At 36.8% G+C, this 20,298-nt stretch overlaps 2 protein-coding genes across 2 annotated transcripts; both read right to left on the reverse strand.

The window, feature by feature from the left end:
• Positions 1 to 322: 322 nt before the first annotated feature.
• Positions 323 to 2,689, reverse strand: LOC307170760 (DNA damage-inducible transcript 4-like protein). The gene is made up of 2 exons (XM_079892022.1): positions 2,409 to 2,689; positions 323 to 1,465 (listed from the first exon to the last, which is right to left on the reverse strand). The coding sequence occupies exons 1-2, from the start codon at positions 2,560 to 2,562 to the stop codon at positions 1,014 to 1,016; spliced, it is 606 nt and encodes a 201-aa protein (XP_079748148.1). The 5' UTR covers positions 2,563 to 2,689; the 3' UTR covers positions 323 to 1,013.
• A 4,140-nt stretch (positions 2,690 to 6,829) lies between these two features.
• Positions 6,830 to 19,156, reverse strand: sting1 (stimulator of interferon response cGAMP interactor 1). Its single transcript, XM_079892014.1, has 7 exons — positions 19,077 to 19,156; positions 15,128 to 15,354; positions 14,870 to 15,047; positions 10,789 to 10,897; positions 9,895 to 10,118; positions 7,725 to 7,911; positions 6,830 to 7,333 (listed from the first exon to the last, which is right to left on the reverse strand). The coding sequence occupies exons 2-7, from the start codon at positions 15,352 to 15,354 to the stop codon at positions 7,086 to 7,088; spliced, it is 1,173 nt and encodes a 390-aa protein (XP_079748140.1). The 5' UTR covers positions 19,077 to 19,156; the 3' UTR covers positions 6,830 to 7,085.
• Between the last annotated feature and the right edge of the window lie 1,142 nt (positions 19,157 to 20,298).

Genomic DNA, 20,298 nt, shown 5'->3' on the forward strand with positions numbered 1-20,298 from the left:
TATCGCCTTATCACTTTGGGATGATGTAAAACGCTGAGGAAAGAGCAATAAAATTATTATTTTTTCTTCTATAGGAATGAAGAAGGATCCTCGGTTTCTTTAAACTTGATTTTTCCCTAGTCAAGATCATTGATGCTTTGGTTTACAGTTTAAAGGCCTACTGTACTAGCTTCGTTCTTAAATAAGTGAGACTTAATTTGACATCTGTATGTTTAGAAAGAACATATAGTTTTGTACAGAGCCTTCGTGTACAGTGTTTTTGTATAGTGTCGTGAAATGTTTTAATAAAACATGAGAGTCTGCAAATAAACAAGATGTTCATGGGGTTATTTTAAGAATAATTTATTCCACTTGTGCTTTCAAACAAGAATACTGTTACAAACGCTTCACTGGGAGACAATACCAGCTTGTCCCGTTCGTTTCAAAGTCACACACACACAAAAAAAATAAAATAATCGATAACTATTAATGGCTTCAACATATATTTCCCTGAACATCGGTAACAGTAGTGAAGAATCTGCAGTCACAGTCATACAAACATGCCACTGATCGTATCACACATGCGCAGTCACCTGACAAATAATACAACTAGTTACAAAGTAGTGTTTGTTATTCGTTGATGAGCTTTTACAACATTATATAATCCCAGATTATACATGATTGTTCAAAAGTTTGAAGTCAGTACGATTTTTATACATTCAACACTTCTTTCATAACATTTTAAAAATCTTTCCGACCGCACACTTTTGAACGTTAGTGTATTGGGTTTCATGTTTTTATTTATTTGTATGTATATTAATGATCTTTTAAGCATCATATAATGCAATATTATGACAGCATAGCTGCTAGAAATGTCAGCTTCTTTAAGTTTTAAACATCATTCTGTAAACTCTGAAATATACTGATGTAACAGTGAGAAATAATGTGCAAAATGAACAGTTCCTAAAGTTGCCCTCGTCCTCTATATACCTCAGGCATTGCCTTCTCCTTATTTTACTCTTAATACCACAAGTCTAATAAAACTGAAGTACAGTAGGAGTGGCGGATGAGTAGAGCTTCCGTTTGATCAGCCGGTATTCCCGTCGGAGGCTCAAGATCTTCCCGGTCCCGAACAGGATCTTCAGCGGAGGCCATCCGCCCAGGTCAGGCTGCAGGACCACTGACACCTCGAAGGTCGGCGTGAGACTCTGATCGGGAATGACGGTGCCCAGCTTCAGTAGTGTGCCCTTGCTTTCCATGAACATGTGGATCAGTGCGCCCCGTATCCCACACGGCTCATCCGTGGATGAGCGCAGGATGTCTCCGGCCACGCGTGTGGTCATGTGCCTGGGCAGACGCAGCTCCTGACAGCGCAGACTCGCTCCTTTAGCGTCATAGAGGCACTTCTCTATGCGTTTGGACAGGTCGAGGTGAAGACACAAGTCTTCTCTTTCCTCCTCTTCCAAACTGCACTCAGATCCCAGACCTGTGAATGAGTAAATGGGAAGAATGTGTCAGGCTCAGCTGATCAGACAGAAACTTTACGCCTCAGCGGTTTGAGAGTGACCAATGGCTCATTAGATTAGGATCAGGAAACTAACACCGTCAGTCTGTACAGTGTCATCTGATGATCTAAGCTGTTGGACTTCAGCAGAATTAATATGTTGCAAGTTTGGAAAACTGGAACAATGTACATCCATGGTGTCATCAATAAAATAATCACGTTCTTTCAAATTGACCTTAATGAGAAATCTTAGGGCAGACAATTCTTAAAGTCTTGATACAGGAAAGCTTTTGAACGTTAAGATACATTTTTATACATTTTGTTGGTGCACTACAGGCTATATAAGTTGTCAATGTGAATATTCTGTTCATTGTATAGTAAAATAACAAAAAAATGGACAGGGTAACAAAAATGTCAACTGATAATGAAAGTCAGGTTGGGGCAAGTTGGTTGATGTGAATTATGCCATTCAAACTAAAAATAAAGCTTTTTTGTACACAAAGAAAATCACAATGATATAGCCTACATTACAATCTACTTTTCTGTAGATTTATACAATACAATATAATTAATATATTACGTAAATATTAGGTTTTAATATAATCAATATAGAATGTTGTAAAATATTACACTAATTTGAGGCCAATATATTGTAATAATTTTAAAAATATAAAAATAAATTAAATATAAACATATATAAAACACGAGACAACTTGCCTCAACCGTTTATCATTCAAAAAAGATCCTAATTTAACATTTTTAAACTAGACTATGACTATCTAAAGCCAACTAGGAAACCAAAACGGAGACGAAGCGTCTGTGACAACATGCCCCGCTCTCCCCCACAATAGATCGTTTTACATTTAATCATTTAGCAGACGCTTTTATCCAAATGAGGAGCGCAATAGAAGGATGAGATTCTTACTTGATAAGCTGTGTGCTTTCATGAGTCTGCCGCCGTGTTTGAGCTTGTGTCTGTCGGATCTGAAGCACTGTGGGAAGCTCAGGTCCTCTGGGCTTTCCTGCTCGTTTCTGACGGTCATCCCGTTACCGAGCACGAGAGCTTGGGTATAGACCATTTTAACGTGATTTCCTCCGAGTGTTTCCCCGAGAGCTCGCCCAACTCGTCAAATGAGTGTTTCTTTGTTCCTTCCATGAATGCGAGAGGTTGAAATGTGTGGCTCTGACCCGCAGTCTGTATTTATACTGAGCGCTGTTGTTGTTGCATCAGCTGAGGTTTGTGGGATGGGCGACATGACGAAACCCCGTGAGAGGTTGCTTTAGTTTAGTACATGCAATTGCAACCTAACCGGCTTCTTGCGTTTATACGTTTAGATTAGGTTTTATAGTATATTCAATTATATTTAGGCTATATATATAATATAAAGAACATTTCAGTGATCCCTAAAGAACATTTCAGTGATCAGTTCTTAAAAGAACCATTTTTTTCTTAGTGTGAAGAACATTTCAATAATCTTAAGAACCCTTTAAGGTTCTTCATGAAACAATAGATTGCAACAAAGAGTGTATTATATTATATTATATTATATTATATTATATTATATTATATTATATTATATTATATTATATTATATTATATTGTATTGTATTATATTATACATAAAAATAATTTTTTATTAAATGTTGTGTATTTATATTATGTAATGTTTATATTTTTAGATGCTGTGACTGATCACTATATCTTATTACAAAATTATATATATATATATATATATATATATATATATATATATATATATATATATATATATATATATTATAATTTCTTTTTATTATTATTCATTTACATGTAGTTTCTCAATTGACATAAGGCCATAAACATGTCTAAACTACTTTCATTTTAGCATAATAATTGTGGGTATATTATAGCAATGTTTGAGACACTTTGATGTTTGGAGTTACACACTGAAACAAAACAAAAATGATTATGCTAATGATGAAACAAAGACATTTAGAGTAAAGCTTAGCGACTTGTAAATGCACAGAAATGGCTTTATATCTTTGAATCATTGTGTCAGATGACTCAAATTGTTCTGACATAACACATGCAAAATGCTGGTGAACAGAAGAAGGATGTAGGCTTCTGTAAAAAAGAAAGTGATTCAGACAGTGTGAGATATTAGATTATGCACAGGTGAGACTCACATGACCAGAGAGACAAACAATGCAGCCAGTAAAATCCAGTTCTGTAGCCTGTCAAACAAGCACTCTTAAAGGGATAGTTCACAAAAAAATCTGTCATCATTAACAAGTGGTTCCAAAACTGTATGAATTTATTTCGTCTGCTGAACACAAAAGAAGATATTTCGAAAAATGGCGGTAACCAAACAATTGATGGGCCCCATTGACTTCTATAGTATTTTTTTCATGGAAGTCAATAGGGCCCATTAACTCTTTGGTTACCAACATTCTTCAAAATATATTTTTTTGTGTTCAGAAGAAAGAAAGTCATACAGGTTTGGAACAACTTGGGGGTGAGTAAATGATTACAAAATTTTCATTTTTGAGTGAACTATCCCTTTAAGAGCGAAATGCTCCTCATGACCCATAAAATATTTCTACACTCGTGCAATCCCTCTTTAAAATCGAAATATTTCTAAGATTTAAAATTTGATTTAATAAATGCAAACTACATTCAATTTACCTGCTTTTTAAAACTGCATTTGCTAAATGTAAAACTTTAAAATGAGTTTATTTTTCATGGCAAATCAGTTTGATTCTGAGTTTGATTTCATTCATTCCAAATGAAAATAGATGTGTGACTAAAGTCTGTCTGATTTGCTGATCTAGGAAGAGCTTTTACAGTCTTACTGGCATGTCTGAAATCATCAGCTTCTGTCTGTTTGCCGTCTGTCTGTCTCTGAGTCACGATGAGGGACTTTTCCTCGTGACCTCACCTTTGTTCTCTGTCATTAACCAACCGGTCGTCACACTGCACCACTGAAGAAATGAACTATCTTACGATATTATATTGAGGAAGTAGATGAGACTTCTTTAGAACCACCTTCGAGAAGTTACATGTAAATGAGGAAAGAAGAAGTGAACCACAGATCTGGTGTATGTATTCCTGAGTGGGCCAACAAGGAAGGAAGATTAAACTAATGAAAACCTTTGACCATGGAGGGTTTTCATAATGTGTTTGCATGTGCAAAATGTGATTGTGTGTCTTCACTGAATCAGCTGTTAGTAAAATACATTCATGTGACCTCAAATTAAGTCAACAATATATATTTAGCTTATTCCTTCTTTCCATTTCACGGCTCCTCAGCAAAGCAATGAGAGGAGCGTCAGATCAGTCTGTTGATTTTGATTTAAACTCATGATAGTTCATCCATCAGTGTCAAAGCAAAACCTGACGGATGTGTCTTCTCAATCAGCTGCTTAGATGGAGAGTATTGATTCATGGGAAAACCCTCAGTCTATATACTGAGAATATATTTTGTAGTAGGCTAAATATCACAATAATACATTATTACACCTAATAAAATCTCTGAATATCATTTAAGTGATTGTTTGAGGTGGAGATATCACAGTAATTGCCTAAAAGTCCACAGGTTCATCTGTTATTTAACTTGTTTTCATGAAAAGAAAGTATTTGACCGAGTAGAAGATCTATTGTATCTCAATGGGACCTTCCTGGTTAAATAAATAAATGCTTTTAATGTATAATGACTATATTTTTGTTACAGATCAATCAAAATATTTGAGAATGGAAACATTTTACTGATCAGTTTCAAGAACTACAATCAGTACTCTTTCCATAACAAAAACTTAAGAAATTGAATAAGTTAGACATGATTAACAATTGCGAGCAAAGTGAAAGTGAGGAAAGTCTCAAGCAAAGAGAGTAAATATTAAAATGAAGTATTATTTGTGTGATTTTGCATAAAAAAGAATATAGGAGGAAATCTGTTAGTGTTATGTTTGAATTTAGGGGCTTCAATAAATAAATATATTAAAACATATATATAATATAATAAATATAATACAATTATATATATATATATATATATATATATATATATATATATATATATATATATATATATATATATATATATATGTATTTTATATATATATATATATATATATATATGTATTTTATATATATATATATATAAACCTCTTAGTTTAACCTATTTTAATAATAATAATAATAATTATTATTATTTATTTAATATAACATTTTAAATACATTTTCACACATAATTCATTGGAAATCGATAGCAGTCTGAGTGTAATAAAAATGAATCAGTTTGTCAATCCACCAGTGAAATTACATCAGCTCAGCTGTTGAACCCTTTGTTGAACCCTGATGGACTAGTTTGCTCAGCTTCATTCACTTTAGTGGAAGGGCTTTATAGTGTCATTTCAAAAATGTTAAAATTAGCTATCAGCTGATCTGTGGATAAAAGTTAGATTAAAATATATTAGTCATAGACAAGCAGTGTAGTGATTTAGTCTGAATCTTCCCAGTGTTACGAATCACCTCCGTCACCATGACTTGTTTAAACGTGTTTCTCTCATTCAGTGTAATTGTTCTGCCACAGGACATGGAAAATAATGCAGCCAATCAGAAGAGAGCTGTTCACCGGAAGAGGCAAGGAATTTTCCAACAACATTGAGAGTAGTAATTTTCTTCAGTAACAAGGAAACACCTTTCATTGGAAATCTTACCATTTCTGTATAAGCAATAATTTATTTAAATTTCTTGTCAAATCTTTTTAGAGCTAATTTTAACATTTTGAAATGACACTCTATGAAGTCCTTCCACTAAAGTGAATGAAGCTGAGCAAACTAGTCCATCAGGGTTCAACAAAGGGTTCAACAGCTGAGCTGATGTAATTTCACTGGTGGATTGACAAACTGATTCATTTTTATTACACTCAGACTGCTATCGATTTCCAATGAATTATGTGTGAAAATGTTTTACTTTACCAAGTTTTGTAACATTCCAATTCTAAAAAAACGAACATAAAATTTTTCGGCCAATAATTATCGAACTACAAACTAAAACTAAAACCAAAAATAAAAAAAACATTTCCATTACTGAAATTAATTAAATGTTAATTTAAATAAAATATAAAAATATAATATGATACATATATATATATATATATATATATATATATATATATATATATATATATATATATATATATATATAATTTATTTATTTATTTTTTAAACCCTAAACTCACTTAACTTACTAAAACTTTAACTAAAATTAAAGTGAAAACAGAAAATCTAAAAAATAAAATCTAATTCAGAAAATATTAACAAAAACTATATCAATGATCCTAAAATAACACTGGTCTCAGGTGTGTGATTCTAGAGCAATTTATTAGCCATACTTGACCTGTAAAAGTGGCATGAGCACTATTGGGTGTGTTCTGTGTTGGCAGATATTTCTCACTGAAAGTGTCCATGAGAATTGCAAGAAAGGAAAGAGAGAAACTTATAAATAACAGCTGATTTAAAAAAATTATTTATTATTATTACATTACAAAGTCTAAATAATTACTGAACACAAGCAACCAAGAAATCGCGCAGAGCACGCATCTCCTGTTAATAACTTCTGCTAATAATCAGAGGTTTCCACTGGTTCCGATCTTAATGATTGAGGTAGGCTGAACATGAGGGTGGGTTCCCTGCTCATTTGGTCTTCTGGGAAAGTGGCAGACAGCGCACCCTTAAAACTCCTAATCTGACCCTCCTCTGGAACTGGATAGGCTTCCTGGATGGGGTCCATGTGAATCTCTCCGTCCTGCTGTTTCAGGTGCTGGATGATCTCTCTGGAGAGGTGATGAGGGTCACCTGTGTGCTCATCTGAAAAACAGATGTATCAAATCAGTTTTACGGACACTATAGGAGAATGCTGCAAGAATAACATCCAAATAAGCTTTTACGAAATAAACTCTAAAAGATTGTATTTTCAACATTTCCAGGACAAGACTTTTAGGCCTGGTTTCACAGATAGGGCTTAGATTAGGCTTTAGTTCAATTCGGGCATTTAAACGTGCCTTAGAAAAATCATTACTGGTGTGGATCTTGAGACAAAACAATGGCAGTGACCTATTTTAAAATATGCCAGTGCAAGTTGCTTTCAGTTAAAACAGCTCAAACATCAATTTTAGTCTAAGACTAGGCTTAAGTGTTGTCTGTGAAACCGGGCATTAAAGGCCTTGCTCATTTTATTGATCTGAATGGAATTGCTCACCGTCGAGCAGGATGAGCCGGTAACGGTTGCGGCACTCTAGAGAATTTTCCAGAATTTGGCTGAGGGTTCTGTAGAACAGCAAGACCTGCTGTTTTCGTTCTCTCTCTCCAAACCCTGCGCTGCTCTCCTGGGACATCAGATACAGCGTCCGCAGCGGTGTGGCATATTCCAGAACACAGCTAAAAGTCTAGGAATAGAAACACAGAGAGAAGGTAGGACCTTGCATTTATGTTCAGTGCCAGTACAGCTTTTAACCACAAGGAGATGCTGTTTTGACAGCTAAATGTTGTGTTGCCCTGCATGCCAATTTGCATATTATCTATCATTCTATCTATGCTATTTAAGTGCAGTTCATTGAAAACGTGTGACAGTAATACCTGAATGGTATGCTATTTATGTTAGATTTTATAAGTATCTTAATGTGTGCATGCATACTACACTATTAGAACACTATTCAAAAAAAAAAAAAAAAAATGACTAAATGTAAATGTAAATTAGAAGAGAAGGTCCATAAAGGGTTCTACCAGGTGTTTCATACCTTTTAGAGGTTCCCATCATCATTTTATGGATTTAGTTTTAATTAATTAATTAAGTTTCATTTCGTTTTTAATTTTAATTAAATGTTATGAATTAAGCAGCTTGTATACATACTTTATCTCCAGACAAATTTGAAATAACCTGTTAAACAAGAAAGTATTATGCAATCATTTAAGACATTTCTCCTTATTGAACCTTTTTTGCATAAAGTAGAACCCCATTAAACCTTTTTTAAGTGTAATCTAGCTAAAATTGCTAATCACTCTTGCAGATATTTTCCATTGGTGAGGAATCAATGCAAGATTAAACATAAGATTTCAAAGTTTTTTAATCTAGGAACAATTAATATTTGTCTTCAAAAGTTATTTCAAGCATTTAAGCAAAACTTTAGATTAAAACGTTTTCATAAACAGAAAATTAGAAACCAATTCATTTAAGTATGTGCAAACTTCTGTCTTAAAGGTGCAGTAAGCGATTTCTGAGAAACAACCTTAATATTTGAAATCAACCCAAACCAACACGCCCCTTGCTCTTCCCCCAAAATGCACAAACACACAATGCAAGAGTGGATGTCTCTTTAGCTGAAGCGAAGCAAAATAATGCTTTGTGAAAAAATAAAGCAAAGGAAATAAAACAAAAATGGAACATACAGTACACAAGAGTATCTACAAGCAAGAGTTGGTTGTTAGTTGCCAACAGCACACCAGCTCCAGACCAACAATGACACTCAAAACTGTCCTGTTACTACAGCTAACATTACAACAACATCATATCTTGGTTGTGTGAAACATAGCAAAACCGACATTGCAACCTCAAAATCAATGCAACCTCGTCGTCCGTTTTCAGTCCGTCCCACTTAAGCACGGGAAAGCTTTTCTAATGTTAACGTGGGATTGAAGCTCTGGCCTGATCATAACCCTTATTTCCAACAACCCATACCCTTATTTGATATTCCTCGGACCTTTTCTCTTTTGTAATGTTTCTCAGCCATCTTTCTTTCTACAGTCTTTCTTCAGTTCGAATCTCCCTCTTGCTCACTCTCTCTCCTCCCCCATCATGAGTGGACACGCCCCCTACTGCTTATTAGCTCACTCTCTCTCCTCCCCCATCATGAGTGGACACGCCCCCTACTGCTTATTGGCTCACTCTCTCTCTCCTCCCCCATCATGAGTGGACACGCCCCCTGCTGCTGATTGGCTCACTCTCTCTCTCCTCCCCCATCATGAGTGGACACGCCCCCTACTGCTTATTGGCTCACTCTCTCTCCTCCCCCATCATGAGTGGACACGCCCCCTACTGCTGATTGGCTACAAGTGTGTTGTGCTGCTTGGTCGGACCCACTTTCAACAGCGTTTCTCAAAAATTGCTTATTGCACCTTTAATACTGCTACTTGCTTTTGCTTATTGCTTATTGCAATTGCATACCACATGCTTAAAAGTATTTACTTTCTCAACAACAGAGAATTACAGACATGAAGCATATGCATAGCATGCAACATAGCTCTTCTCTCAATCAAAGTAAAACACCATTTTATGCTAGCTCTTCATATCATATTTTTGCTTTTTCTGAAAAAGTACAGGGCTTCTTCCAGTATCAAAGAACTAAAATGATCAGTAATTAGCATTATCCCACCTTATTGTTCTGGGTGATCTTGTAGACGCTGTTCTTGTAGCTACGTTTCCGCACACCTGCTATGTCCAACTCCAGTTCTGGAAGGTTCTCGTGGAAGACCACATTAGTGTCCTCCTCTTCAGGTTTGCTTGGGACCACGGCGTTGAGTGGCAGAAGGATATGTAGACGTGGAGAGCTCAGTCTCGCCCCCGTGGAGGAATATCGGCTGATTTTGTTTTGTAACTCTGCAAGTGAAAGAACATAAAAGGGAAATGAAAAGGGAGCAGAATCTCTCAAATGATCAAGTGGTTTTACAGGTTGGAGCTCAGGGTCGTCGTTTTGCATTCTCAAGTCATTACAAGCTTGTATGACCATCTATCTGCCATGCAATACACAACCAAACAATTATGAAGAATATTCACACTGCACATTTCCAAATGAAAGCATTAAGAGATCAGGGGCTGCCATGCTTCACAACCAAAAACACCACAATTCACTCATATTCACTAATATCATGATGTACGCACATACTAAACTAGCCTTGTTATGACCAAACGCAACGCATCATGTTTGAATATGTGGGCATGTGAATAATATTTGAGAGCTATGGCAAATTGAAAGATTTTCAAAGTAAAATGAGCTCTGTTAGTTAGTCAAAACTCATCGTATGCTTTCAGTAGACTTGGAATATTGTGCAAGAGTCATATGGAGAAATTGTATTGTAGTTTTTGTCCTTTTTTGAGATTCCCAGCTAACTGGAACTTTGGATAACGTTCTGGCAAGGTTCTCTCAAAGTTGTGAACAAACATTTTTCCAAATAGAATATATTTTCATGCACACATCACGGTGCATCATTACTGCCCTCTAGAGGTGTCAACAAGCAGTGGCTCACATGTGGACTGCAAATAAATGTACCTGGAAGGATCAATTTGAGGTAGCCGATATAGAAAGACCAGGCCAAACCATGAGCCACATTCATCTTCTTCACTTCACAGATTTCTGAGATCTCCACTGGAGTAGGGCCCTGCAAACACAGAAATATAAGAGAGCTGAAAATCAAACAGAGAGATCTGTTATTATTTGTTATTATTATTTTACTTGACTTGCACTACTTTTAATCGTCCATAGTAAAGCTGCAGTACTAACACATAGTTGTTGTAATGGCAATAAATTATCATTGAAATTGAGTGAGATGCTTGTGCATAGAGACAGGATTTTACTAAACAAAAATGAATTTATACAACACTTTGATAGGCTAAGTGTGCATCCCGTTGGCTAACTAAAGGTTATAAAAACACTTTATGACTGTCTCTTTGGCCAAATACAGAAAAATGTGTTATGTAAGTGTCAAGTGCAAAGTCTGGGTATTGAGTCAGGCCCGTATACTTGTGAAATCTGGTGATGGCCAATGTCTTTATATGACAGAAATGGCAGTGCGTGTAGAATGCTAGTATGCTATTTGTCTCTGATATCTGAATGTGATTATCTGATATTTTTGAAGATACTTATCAATCAATCAATCAAACTTTATTTATAAAGCACTTTAAAACGACCGAAGTAGACCAAAGTGCTGTACAGAAGAATATGCAAAAACAGAACACAACAATTCATAACTCATACAAAACATAAAATACAATCTAAAACAAATTAAGAAACAAAACATATGAAAAACAGCCAAACCATAATAAAATAAAATAAACAAAATGTCAACTTCTGGTGTTAAAGGACAAAGAAAAAAGATGGCCACTTATCTACTTGGCCACTTGAAAACCGTAGGCTAAATAAGAATCAGCTTTACCACATTTCATATTCCGTTGGCATCAAAGTAACTGAATCAGTTGAACAAATATATTGAATATCATAGCTAACAAAAATAAGTTCTAAGAGCGTTTTGCTAACATTCCCATTAAGTTATAGAAACGTTTAAAACGTCTTTTTTTGTGAATGTTAGAGAAAACATTAAAGGGCCCGACTATGCTTTTTTATTTTCAACTTTCTTTAGTGTGTAATGTTGCTGTTTGAGCATGAACAAGGTCTGCAAAGTTAAACACAAACTCCAAAGGGAGTTATAAATTCTCTATATCAGTGCGCACTGTTTCTGAACTCCCTGGCTGAATCTGAAATCGCCCCATAAACCCTCAATCACTATTCCCTACATTAGTCCACTAATACAGTTCACTTGAAGGAGTGAATGAAAACGAGTGAGCTAATTCAGACAGCCGTTGAACTTACATCGGCTGTAGGCTACACTCGTTATGGATAGATGCAACCAAGGATTGAATGAGTGCACTCAGTAACGTCCACTAGTCTCGGACACCACTACAAATGGCTGTCCCTTCAAATAATGCCCTATTTGAGGGTATTGGGGTCAATTTCGGATTCGGCCCCTCAATCACCATTGTAGTCTTGAGTTTTCTTCCAGGAACACGTCACAATATTCCTCATTAAATAATTCCCACCAAAGGAATTCGCAAAAAAAGGGGGGCGAGGCCTGGTTGAGTTGCATTAGCCTAGAGTGTTGAAACCATAGACTGTAAAAAAAAAAAGGATGGACGACGCCCCACGCATTCACCGTGAGAGACACGCATTTCAAACAGTTCAACCAGCATTACTCAACATGCACACACGCTGAGGAAGGGATAACTTGTCCTGCTATACAATTAATGGACGAGGCGCAGGCAAACGAAGGTAAGTTCTCTGCAGAGTTCATCTGCTGTCTCGAGATATGCCACCCACCAGCCAATAAGAAATTAGAATTAGTTGTTTCCGGGAAAATTACATGTTCCCGCTGCACGTTCGTTCACTTACTAGGCAACATGGAACAGATAGACTATGCTTATTTAACTTTTTAGTGTTAAATAAAAAGTACCCTCGTCAGATGAAATCCTGCAGGTGTCAGTGCGGATTTCTAGTGCATTTACTTGAACTTCTTAGGTAATATCTATGTTTTTGACCCATTTGAGAGGCAGACAAAATCAGAATTTAAAATGGACTGAATAAAGCTCTCTACGAAGTACGAACTTGACGTGTGATGCCGCGATGACATCTCACGACGCATGAATCACTGTCGCAGGCTCAGAGCAATATTGTAAGTTGCATAATATATTTTTTACTAGCAGAATAATACAGCATCACGATACACATAGTCTCAATTTTAGTTATGTCTTTTAACTATTATAGTATTTCGAAGGGCAAAAACATGAACTTTAACTAATGGCTTTAATTCTTCAAGTCAGCTGTCACTTTAGCGCAAGGCAAGTATATAGCATTAGCTCCTTAGCCTGAGCTAACTCCATCATGTTGAGCTAGGTGGGCGTGGTTTCAGCAACCAGGACCTCAGCTCCTCCCACGTCCCGCCTCTTTGCCCATTTTCAGTTATCCGGGAGTGACGCATGGTGACGTGCAGCCAAGATGGCGACGGCCGGCTCCGCCCACTTTAGGCTTCAAAAACACTCTTCAGAAACCTACGGTTGACGTCATGGACACTATGTCCATATTTTTTACTGTCTATGGTTGAAACTCGCAGTTAAGGGGCGTGATATTTCCGAAACACGCTGGAAGTGGTTGACCAATCACAGCACACTGGTCCAGCCAACCAATCAGAGCTCATTGCTCTTTTCAGAAGGCGGGGCTCCATAGAGACAGGAACTAAACAGAGCTTTACTGACAGACTGGGAAGAGAGGTGCTGCAACAATATGAAATGCCTGAAAAATAATGTTTATTTTTTTTAATTCAAGCATGAAAACCTATTCTAGTAGACCCAAGGGCATAATAGGTCTTCTTTAAAGTCCCCCTGCCCTTTTGTCAATAATTTTATCCCTTTAAACTCATCTTTGATCACCCAAATTACATATTTAAAAAATCTTCATGCCTTAAAATATCTTGAATGTAACTCTACACCCTTGCCTCATTTAGTATACGCGGTTCTATGAATATACAAATTAGCCCCGCCTCCACTCACTCACAGCAGCTCAGAGATCCACTCATTTATGATCACGTTGACCTGATTGGTTACAAGGTAGTTTGTGACGTCAGAAACACCAGCGATTTCAAACCACATTTTTGACACGGTCTTTGGTTCACTGCAGTTTTAAGAAAAAAATACTCAGCAATGGTGCTGACTTATGACTTTGCATGGCTTGTCTTAAATAATATTAAAAGCTTGATTTTTCACCACAGTGGGACTTTAAGTGAATATTTTCTTGAATGTTTTATGAAAACATTAGCTATTTTTTTATGTTCTCTGAACCATCTGAAAAAAGTAGTATATAGGCTAAGTAACATCTAAAGAACATTAGATGAATATCCAACTATGTTTCAGAAAAACATTCCATGAATGATGTATAAATTAAAAAAATTGTTTGATAACCTTAATAAAGACCAGATAACTATGAATGGATACTGTGCATGGAATTTTTAATTAATCATAACTAACATTTATTTTTCTTTCAGGAATAAAATTTATATGCTTTTGAAACCAAATGTTCCCAAAATCTTTGGCAGAAGTCAGTGTGTGTCTGAATCATGAGGAAATGAAGCTCAAGATGTCTAAATATATAAACGCATGACTGAGCCACAAAGTGAAGTAATCAAGAAATCAGGATTTGATTTGACCTACTAACAGAAGGGTTTGCTGAATTATACGTAATGAAGAACCAATCATATTGGAGAAAAATGATGTAATGACTCATGTAACCTTTGCAATGCTCCTATAAAAACAGTATTCTTTTTGTTGGTCGGATTCTCTCTGAAATTGGTCTGAGATGATTATAGCATATTCAAAGGCATAGTCTGGAGTCTGCCTGGTTAGTGCTGCGTAGTAAATATTACCAATAAATATTATTGGACATCGATCAGAAGATGTTTAGAGTCGTCGATTAGGAGACGAGGTAAACTAAGTCAGGTGTGCAGGGGAAAAATCTACAACAATTCTCAGAAATATTTTTGATTTGGACATTGATATTGTTCTCCTGGCATGGATGGGATAAATCTTACCAGCACCCCCAGGCTGTTGAGCAGCAGGTAAACGGCACACATGATGGCCATGATGCTCCACTGTTCGTGAGAGAATGAAACGCCACCCAACATTAGCATCAGGAATACTGCACACATTCCCAGAATGACACGTCCTTTAAAGCAGGCCTGGAAGATCTCATTTACTCTGCCGTGATACCTGGAAAAGAGCACATTTTCCTGAAACAATACAAAAAACACTTTCATACCAGACTGAATCTTATTCCATTGGTTTCAAACCTTTGCCTTGAATGGAAGAACCACTCCTCTGCAAACAAACACATACTGTGAATAAACGCTGCCACTGTGAGGCAAAAAGCGATCATTCCTGCTCTCTCCATGAACCTGTCAGCATCCAGCAGCCACACAAACACCAGTGTGAGAAGCCCCAGTCCAGCATCACACACCACCGGCAGCCTGCTGCGCGCTCTGGGGACGAGACCGTCCTCTCCAATCACACCAAACATCTGAACACATCACATTTACAGTTTAGACATATGTATGGCTTTCCCACTGTTGTGACATAATGTCCATAACACCCAGTAATTTTGCCCCTAAAGTTAGTGCACTTGTTTGCCAAGGAGATAACAGTATCAGCGCAGAGCTTGAGATAAATATGAGACAATTATGAATTTTTATATTTTTATAGTTTGTCATTTTCAACAAGCTGCAATTATTTTTTATTTTATTATTTTTTTATATTTAGAACTTCACTTATAATTAAATAGAGTAAAGGTTATGCGTATTTGCAGTGCTTTCCTGGGGAGGGCTATGAGCTCGGAATTTGGCCCGAACTCAAGAGTATTCTCCGCATCCCAAGTTGGAATATGAATACGGTAGTTAGAAGTGAGGAGATGGGGTGGTGGAGGAATGCTGGAAAACTGTCATGGGGTCTCTTATCTCGTTAATTGAGTTGATTAACTGAATGTGCTCCTCCAGTGTTAATTAGTTATCTGAACGTGCTCCTCCTGAACTTTGTTAATAAAACATATCTAAAATGAAATTAGCCTTAGCAGGACAAAGGAGTAGGCCATTTTTTTCCAAACTTTGTTAAAAATGTCATTTCATCAGTGTGAATTCACCTCGCAGAACCAAACATTCCAATCCAAACATTCCAAATCAACCAATCTGATTTGAGGGACAAGTTTACTGTTTATGGGCCCTATTTTAATAATCTGCGCAAGGTCTAAAGCGCACGGCACAAGTGCACTTAGGGCGTTTCCGAATCCACTTTTGCTAGTTTAACAATGGGAAAATGGTCAGCGCACACAGTGCATGGTCTAAAAGGGTTGCCCATATTCTCTTAATGAGTAATGGGTGTGTTTTGGGCGTAACGTGCAATAAACCAATCAAACCAATCCAACAAAATTGCCTGCAATTGAAACGGTAAGACTGTGTTTATATTGCTCTACTGTGTGTAACAAACAGCAGCTAACTGCTAATGCGGCTATTGTATGCTATTGCGTCTGTCACTAGACAAATAAACGAAAGACTCGAGGTGAAGTAATTATGTTCCCTGTAAAACGATTTTTGACTGCATTATAATGATTTCTTAATTCAGAATATGATCAAGATTGCGTTGGTGGATGTGTTCGGGGAATCTGCCAGTTAATAGTAACATTTAAAGCCCCTTAAATGAACGAAATGACTCGAAAAAAGATTTGTTCATTTTGATGAACGAGATCGAACAAGAGAGTCAATGGACACTGGTGGCTGGTGTTGCCAGATTGGGTGTTTTTCCGGCCAGGCCGGTTTACGGTGGGTTTTCGCCTGGAAGGCTTTATAGAAATCTGGCATCCTACTGAACGAAGTTAAACTGAGAGAGCGTGGCGTTCACAGACTCCAGAATGAACGAGTTCACAGTAACGTTCATCAGGCAGTAATGCGGTACGTTCAGTTCACGTTCGCCCCCAAAATATGAACGAGTTCATGAACTATCGTTCAATGAACGCGTTCAGGCACAACACTGGCGGGAGTATTAGCTTCGAGGTAAACATGGGGAATGGCTGCTAACGTTACTTTGCAAAAAACAAATGACTGAGATCATCATGAACTCGGCTATTGTATATTGATTGCCTAACGCTTATACACTGGCCGGGAAGCCGGTCGCGGCCAGGTCGGGTTCATTCACAACTTGCGCCATGATGTCATTCTGGAATGATATGCTAAAGCGTTACCTGCGGTGTCAACCCCCCTCCTTCCTGCAATCAATCAACACGCCCCTCATTTGCATTATTAAAATGACCGTCCACGACAGCCAAAATATCGCATCAGATCTCGCGAGACAATAATGCCTTCAGAAATAAGGGTCTGAGGAGCTCTGTGTTTTTTTTTTTTCCACTTTTCTTTTTTAGAAGGGCCTGAAAGACTATAATAGAGCGTGGGTATCCAAGGTAATACTAGGTTATGACTCCTTTAAAAGCCATTTGTGATCGCACCATGGCGGATTCGCTATTTACATAGTGAAATTTGCAAGCCAAAAAAACTAGACGCTTCTCTATTGAGGAAAAGGATCTGCTCGTGTGTGCGAGCAGACTATCTACAGGACAAAGTGTATGTGCGTTGTGGACCTATAGACACACATTACTAACACACTCTTTAAATAACAAAAAAAAAAATAATAATATTGCGCCATTGACTAGACCAGGTTTTTGTTGGCCAATGGTGCAGTCTATTTCAGTTGCCTCAAAATAGCCACGAGCCAACAATGCGCCTGAACACACCTCGGTTTCAGACCAGCTCACCCATGGGCGCGCAAATGGCCGCATTTGCTATTTAAACAACATGGCGCAGGACGTGAAAATGATAACTGCGTCGGACTGAACCTAGCAAAAAACACTTGCGTCGCGCCTGGTGTATGATAGGGGCCCCATGTCAAGTTCAGGCTTACAACCGGTCTTATTCACAAATCATTTCCCTCTGATTTTAGGGATCATTTATGGGTAGGGTTAGGTTTAGGGGTAGGGATAGGGTTAGGATTAAATTTTCAGACAGGAATGTTGTTCCAGGGTCAACCAAATATAATCGGACATACATTCACCACAGAATGCTTTTTAAAATGAATACATAATTTCCACCAGATGTGGTGGAAATGTTCATTATTTTCATAAAAATGATATGTGCATAACAGAATTCCCCTGTGACATGTTGGGTCATCCCTTAGGGTGGCCCCGCGATATAGACCGAGGTGGACCAGGAATGCAATTTCATGCACGGAGCCTCGGATACGGCCATGGATATGTGTATGTACTGTTTGACATTATATATGCTATTAGACTCCAGCTGAAAACTCCAGTCTTCTATATCTATTGTGTTGTTACATGAATATCAATATGAAATAATATGAATATCAATATGAAATTATATGAATATCAATATGAAATCACTTATTTTCAGTTCTGCATTGGTTCCTGTTTTGGACAATTTTTTTCATGCGTTTTGTACAGCTGTGCACGATAAACATGTGGATTTACTGGAATCGCAGGTTTTACGATAATGAATGCCACTCCTTATTCCACCACTAACGTCTCTAAAGCTTCATTTGGATACAGGTACTAGTTAGTGGAGCTCTTTATTTAGCCAAAAGACAAAACCACAAGCGGTAGAGATTCACAGCACCTGCTGAATTATTATTTTATTTCCAAATGTAACCACAGAAATTACTGTGACGCATACAAAGAATCATATACATATGAAACATTACAGCAACACGACAGTTTCATCACTGTTTATAGTACCAATTATGCTAAGGTTACTGTGTGCTTGCATGCATCCATACATTTTTCCAAGAAAAGGAAGAAATGCAAGTGAAACCAAAACAGCAAAGCACTGAAATACAGCTAAGCACAGCAGTGCAGTTCTCTATTCCCCTTTTTAAAATGTTTTGTTGTCATACCACCAGAGAGGTAAGTTAGCATATAAATGGAGACATTTGAATACAATATTAAAAGTAAAACTATATTGGGGAATTTAAACATATACAATGGTTCCCAAACATATTTAGACTCTTAAGCCATATAATGTATGAATGTCATTGGATCAGATCAAATATGTTACGTTAAGTATGCTTATGTCATCTTTTACCTATTATGCTGCTTGCTTTGATATTTCCCCCTTCAATACTATAGTCATACATTCAAAATTATAAGAAGGTTGATTATAAGACATTATAATACTTGTTCAAGCTTACCTTGAATTAGCTTTGATGGTGACCGGTTTTATTTGTGTTCTCTTTCTTCTGCTCTCTCTCTCTCTCTCTCTCTCTCTCTCTCTCTCTCTCTCTCTCTCTCTCTCTCTCTCTCTCTCTATTGGTTGGTACTGTCTTTTACTGTCACTGCCACACCTAATTTCTTTTTCTGACAACATTCAGTTTCACATTTAGTAAATGAATAATGCCCTTCTCCAATAAATCTTGGAGTTTTCTATAGGTTCTATATGTGCTTATGGCACAAATCTCTACAAATCTATGTTGCTCTCTGAATAAAAATTGAGGAGTATAGTAGGCTATACAATATAGAACATACCTGATGAAAATCTGGGACAAATCTACAAACCTTCAAATGTTTTAGGATTTATATAGGCTATAGGTCATTCTTATGAGACACTGAATCATTCATTCAGCTGATTCGTTCAAAAACACTGGTTCATTCAGGAACAAAATGAGTGACTGTCACTGACCTAATGAACGAATCACTGAATCGTTCATTCAATCTATTCGTTGGAAAACGAAACAAGGAATAAGTCAAGTGATAACTACTGTGTTTTGCATGTTGCAACAGTTCTGCTGTGTGTCACGGTTCATGGATCCGTGTGTTCATTTTCCATGTATGTCTGGTATGTTTGTGGGTAGTATGGAAGTAAAATAATGTCAAATGTTTTTGAAACAAAAAGCCTGTTGAATTGCACTACTTGAAAAAAAATAGGCATTGCATTAACCATGCTTGCATTTTAATGCATTGTATTTTTAGGGCTTGCATTTTTATGGGCTGAAATTCAACATGGTTGAATATTTAAGCTGTGAATATTTCAATTAAAAACATTTCAAACACATTTTTATTATTAAAAATTCAATAATCCATATTCACCTTTCATATTTCACTTCCAAAATATTCAAACTGTTTAAAAATACAACCTATAATATTCAACAGGCAATTTTCGGTCCATTTTATTTCACTTTGAAAATTCGCTTCCACAAATTCGGTGGTTCAAATTCGACAGAAAATATTACGTTGACATGAACTGCAGGAAGAGCAGTAGATTACCGAGATACTCTCCATCTGCTGTTACTCGATCTCACCAGCAGGTGGTGCAAAAGCGCGTGTTGTTGACGAAGACCAGCAACAGTTAGAGCAAGCCATTCATTCATAAAATGAAAATGATTATCTGTGTCAGTATATATGCGGAAAAGATGA

Source organism: Squalius cephalus (genome assembly GCF_949319135.1).
Source record: "Squalius cephalus genome assembly, chromosome: 14".
Lineage (NCBI taxonomy): Eukaryota > Metazoa > Chordata > Actinopteri > Cypriniformes > Leuciscidae > Squalius > Squalius cephalus.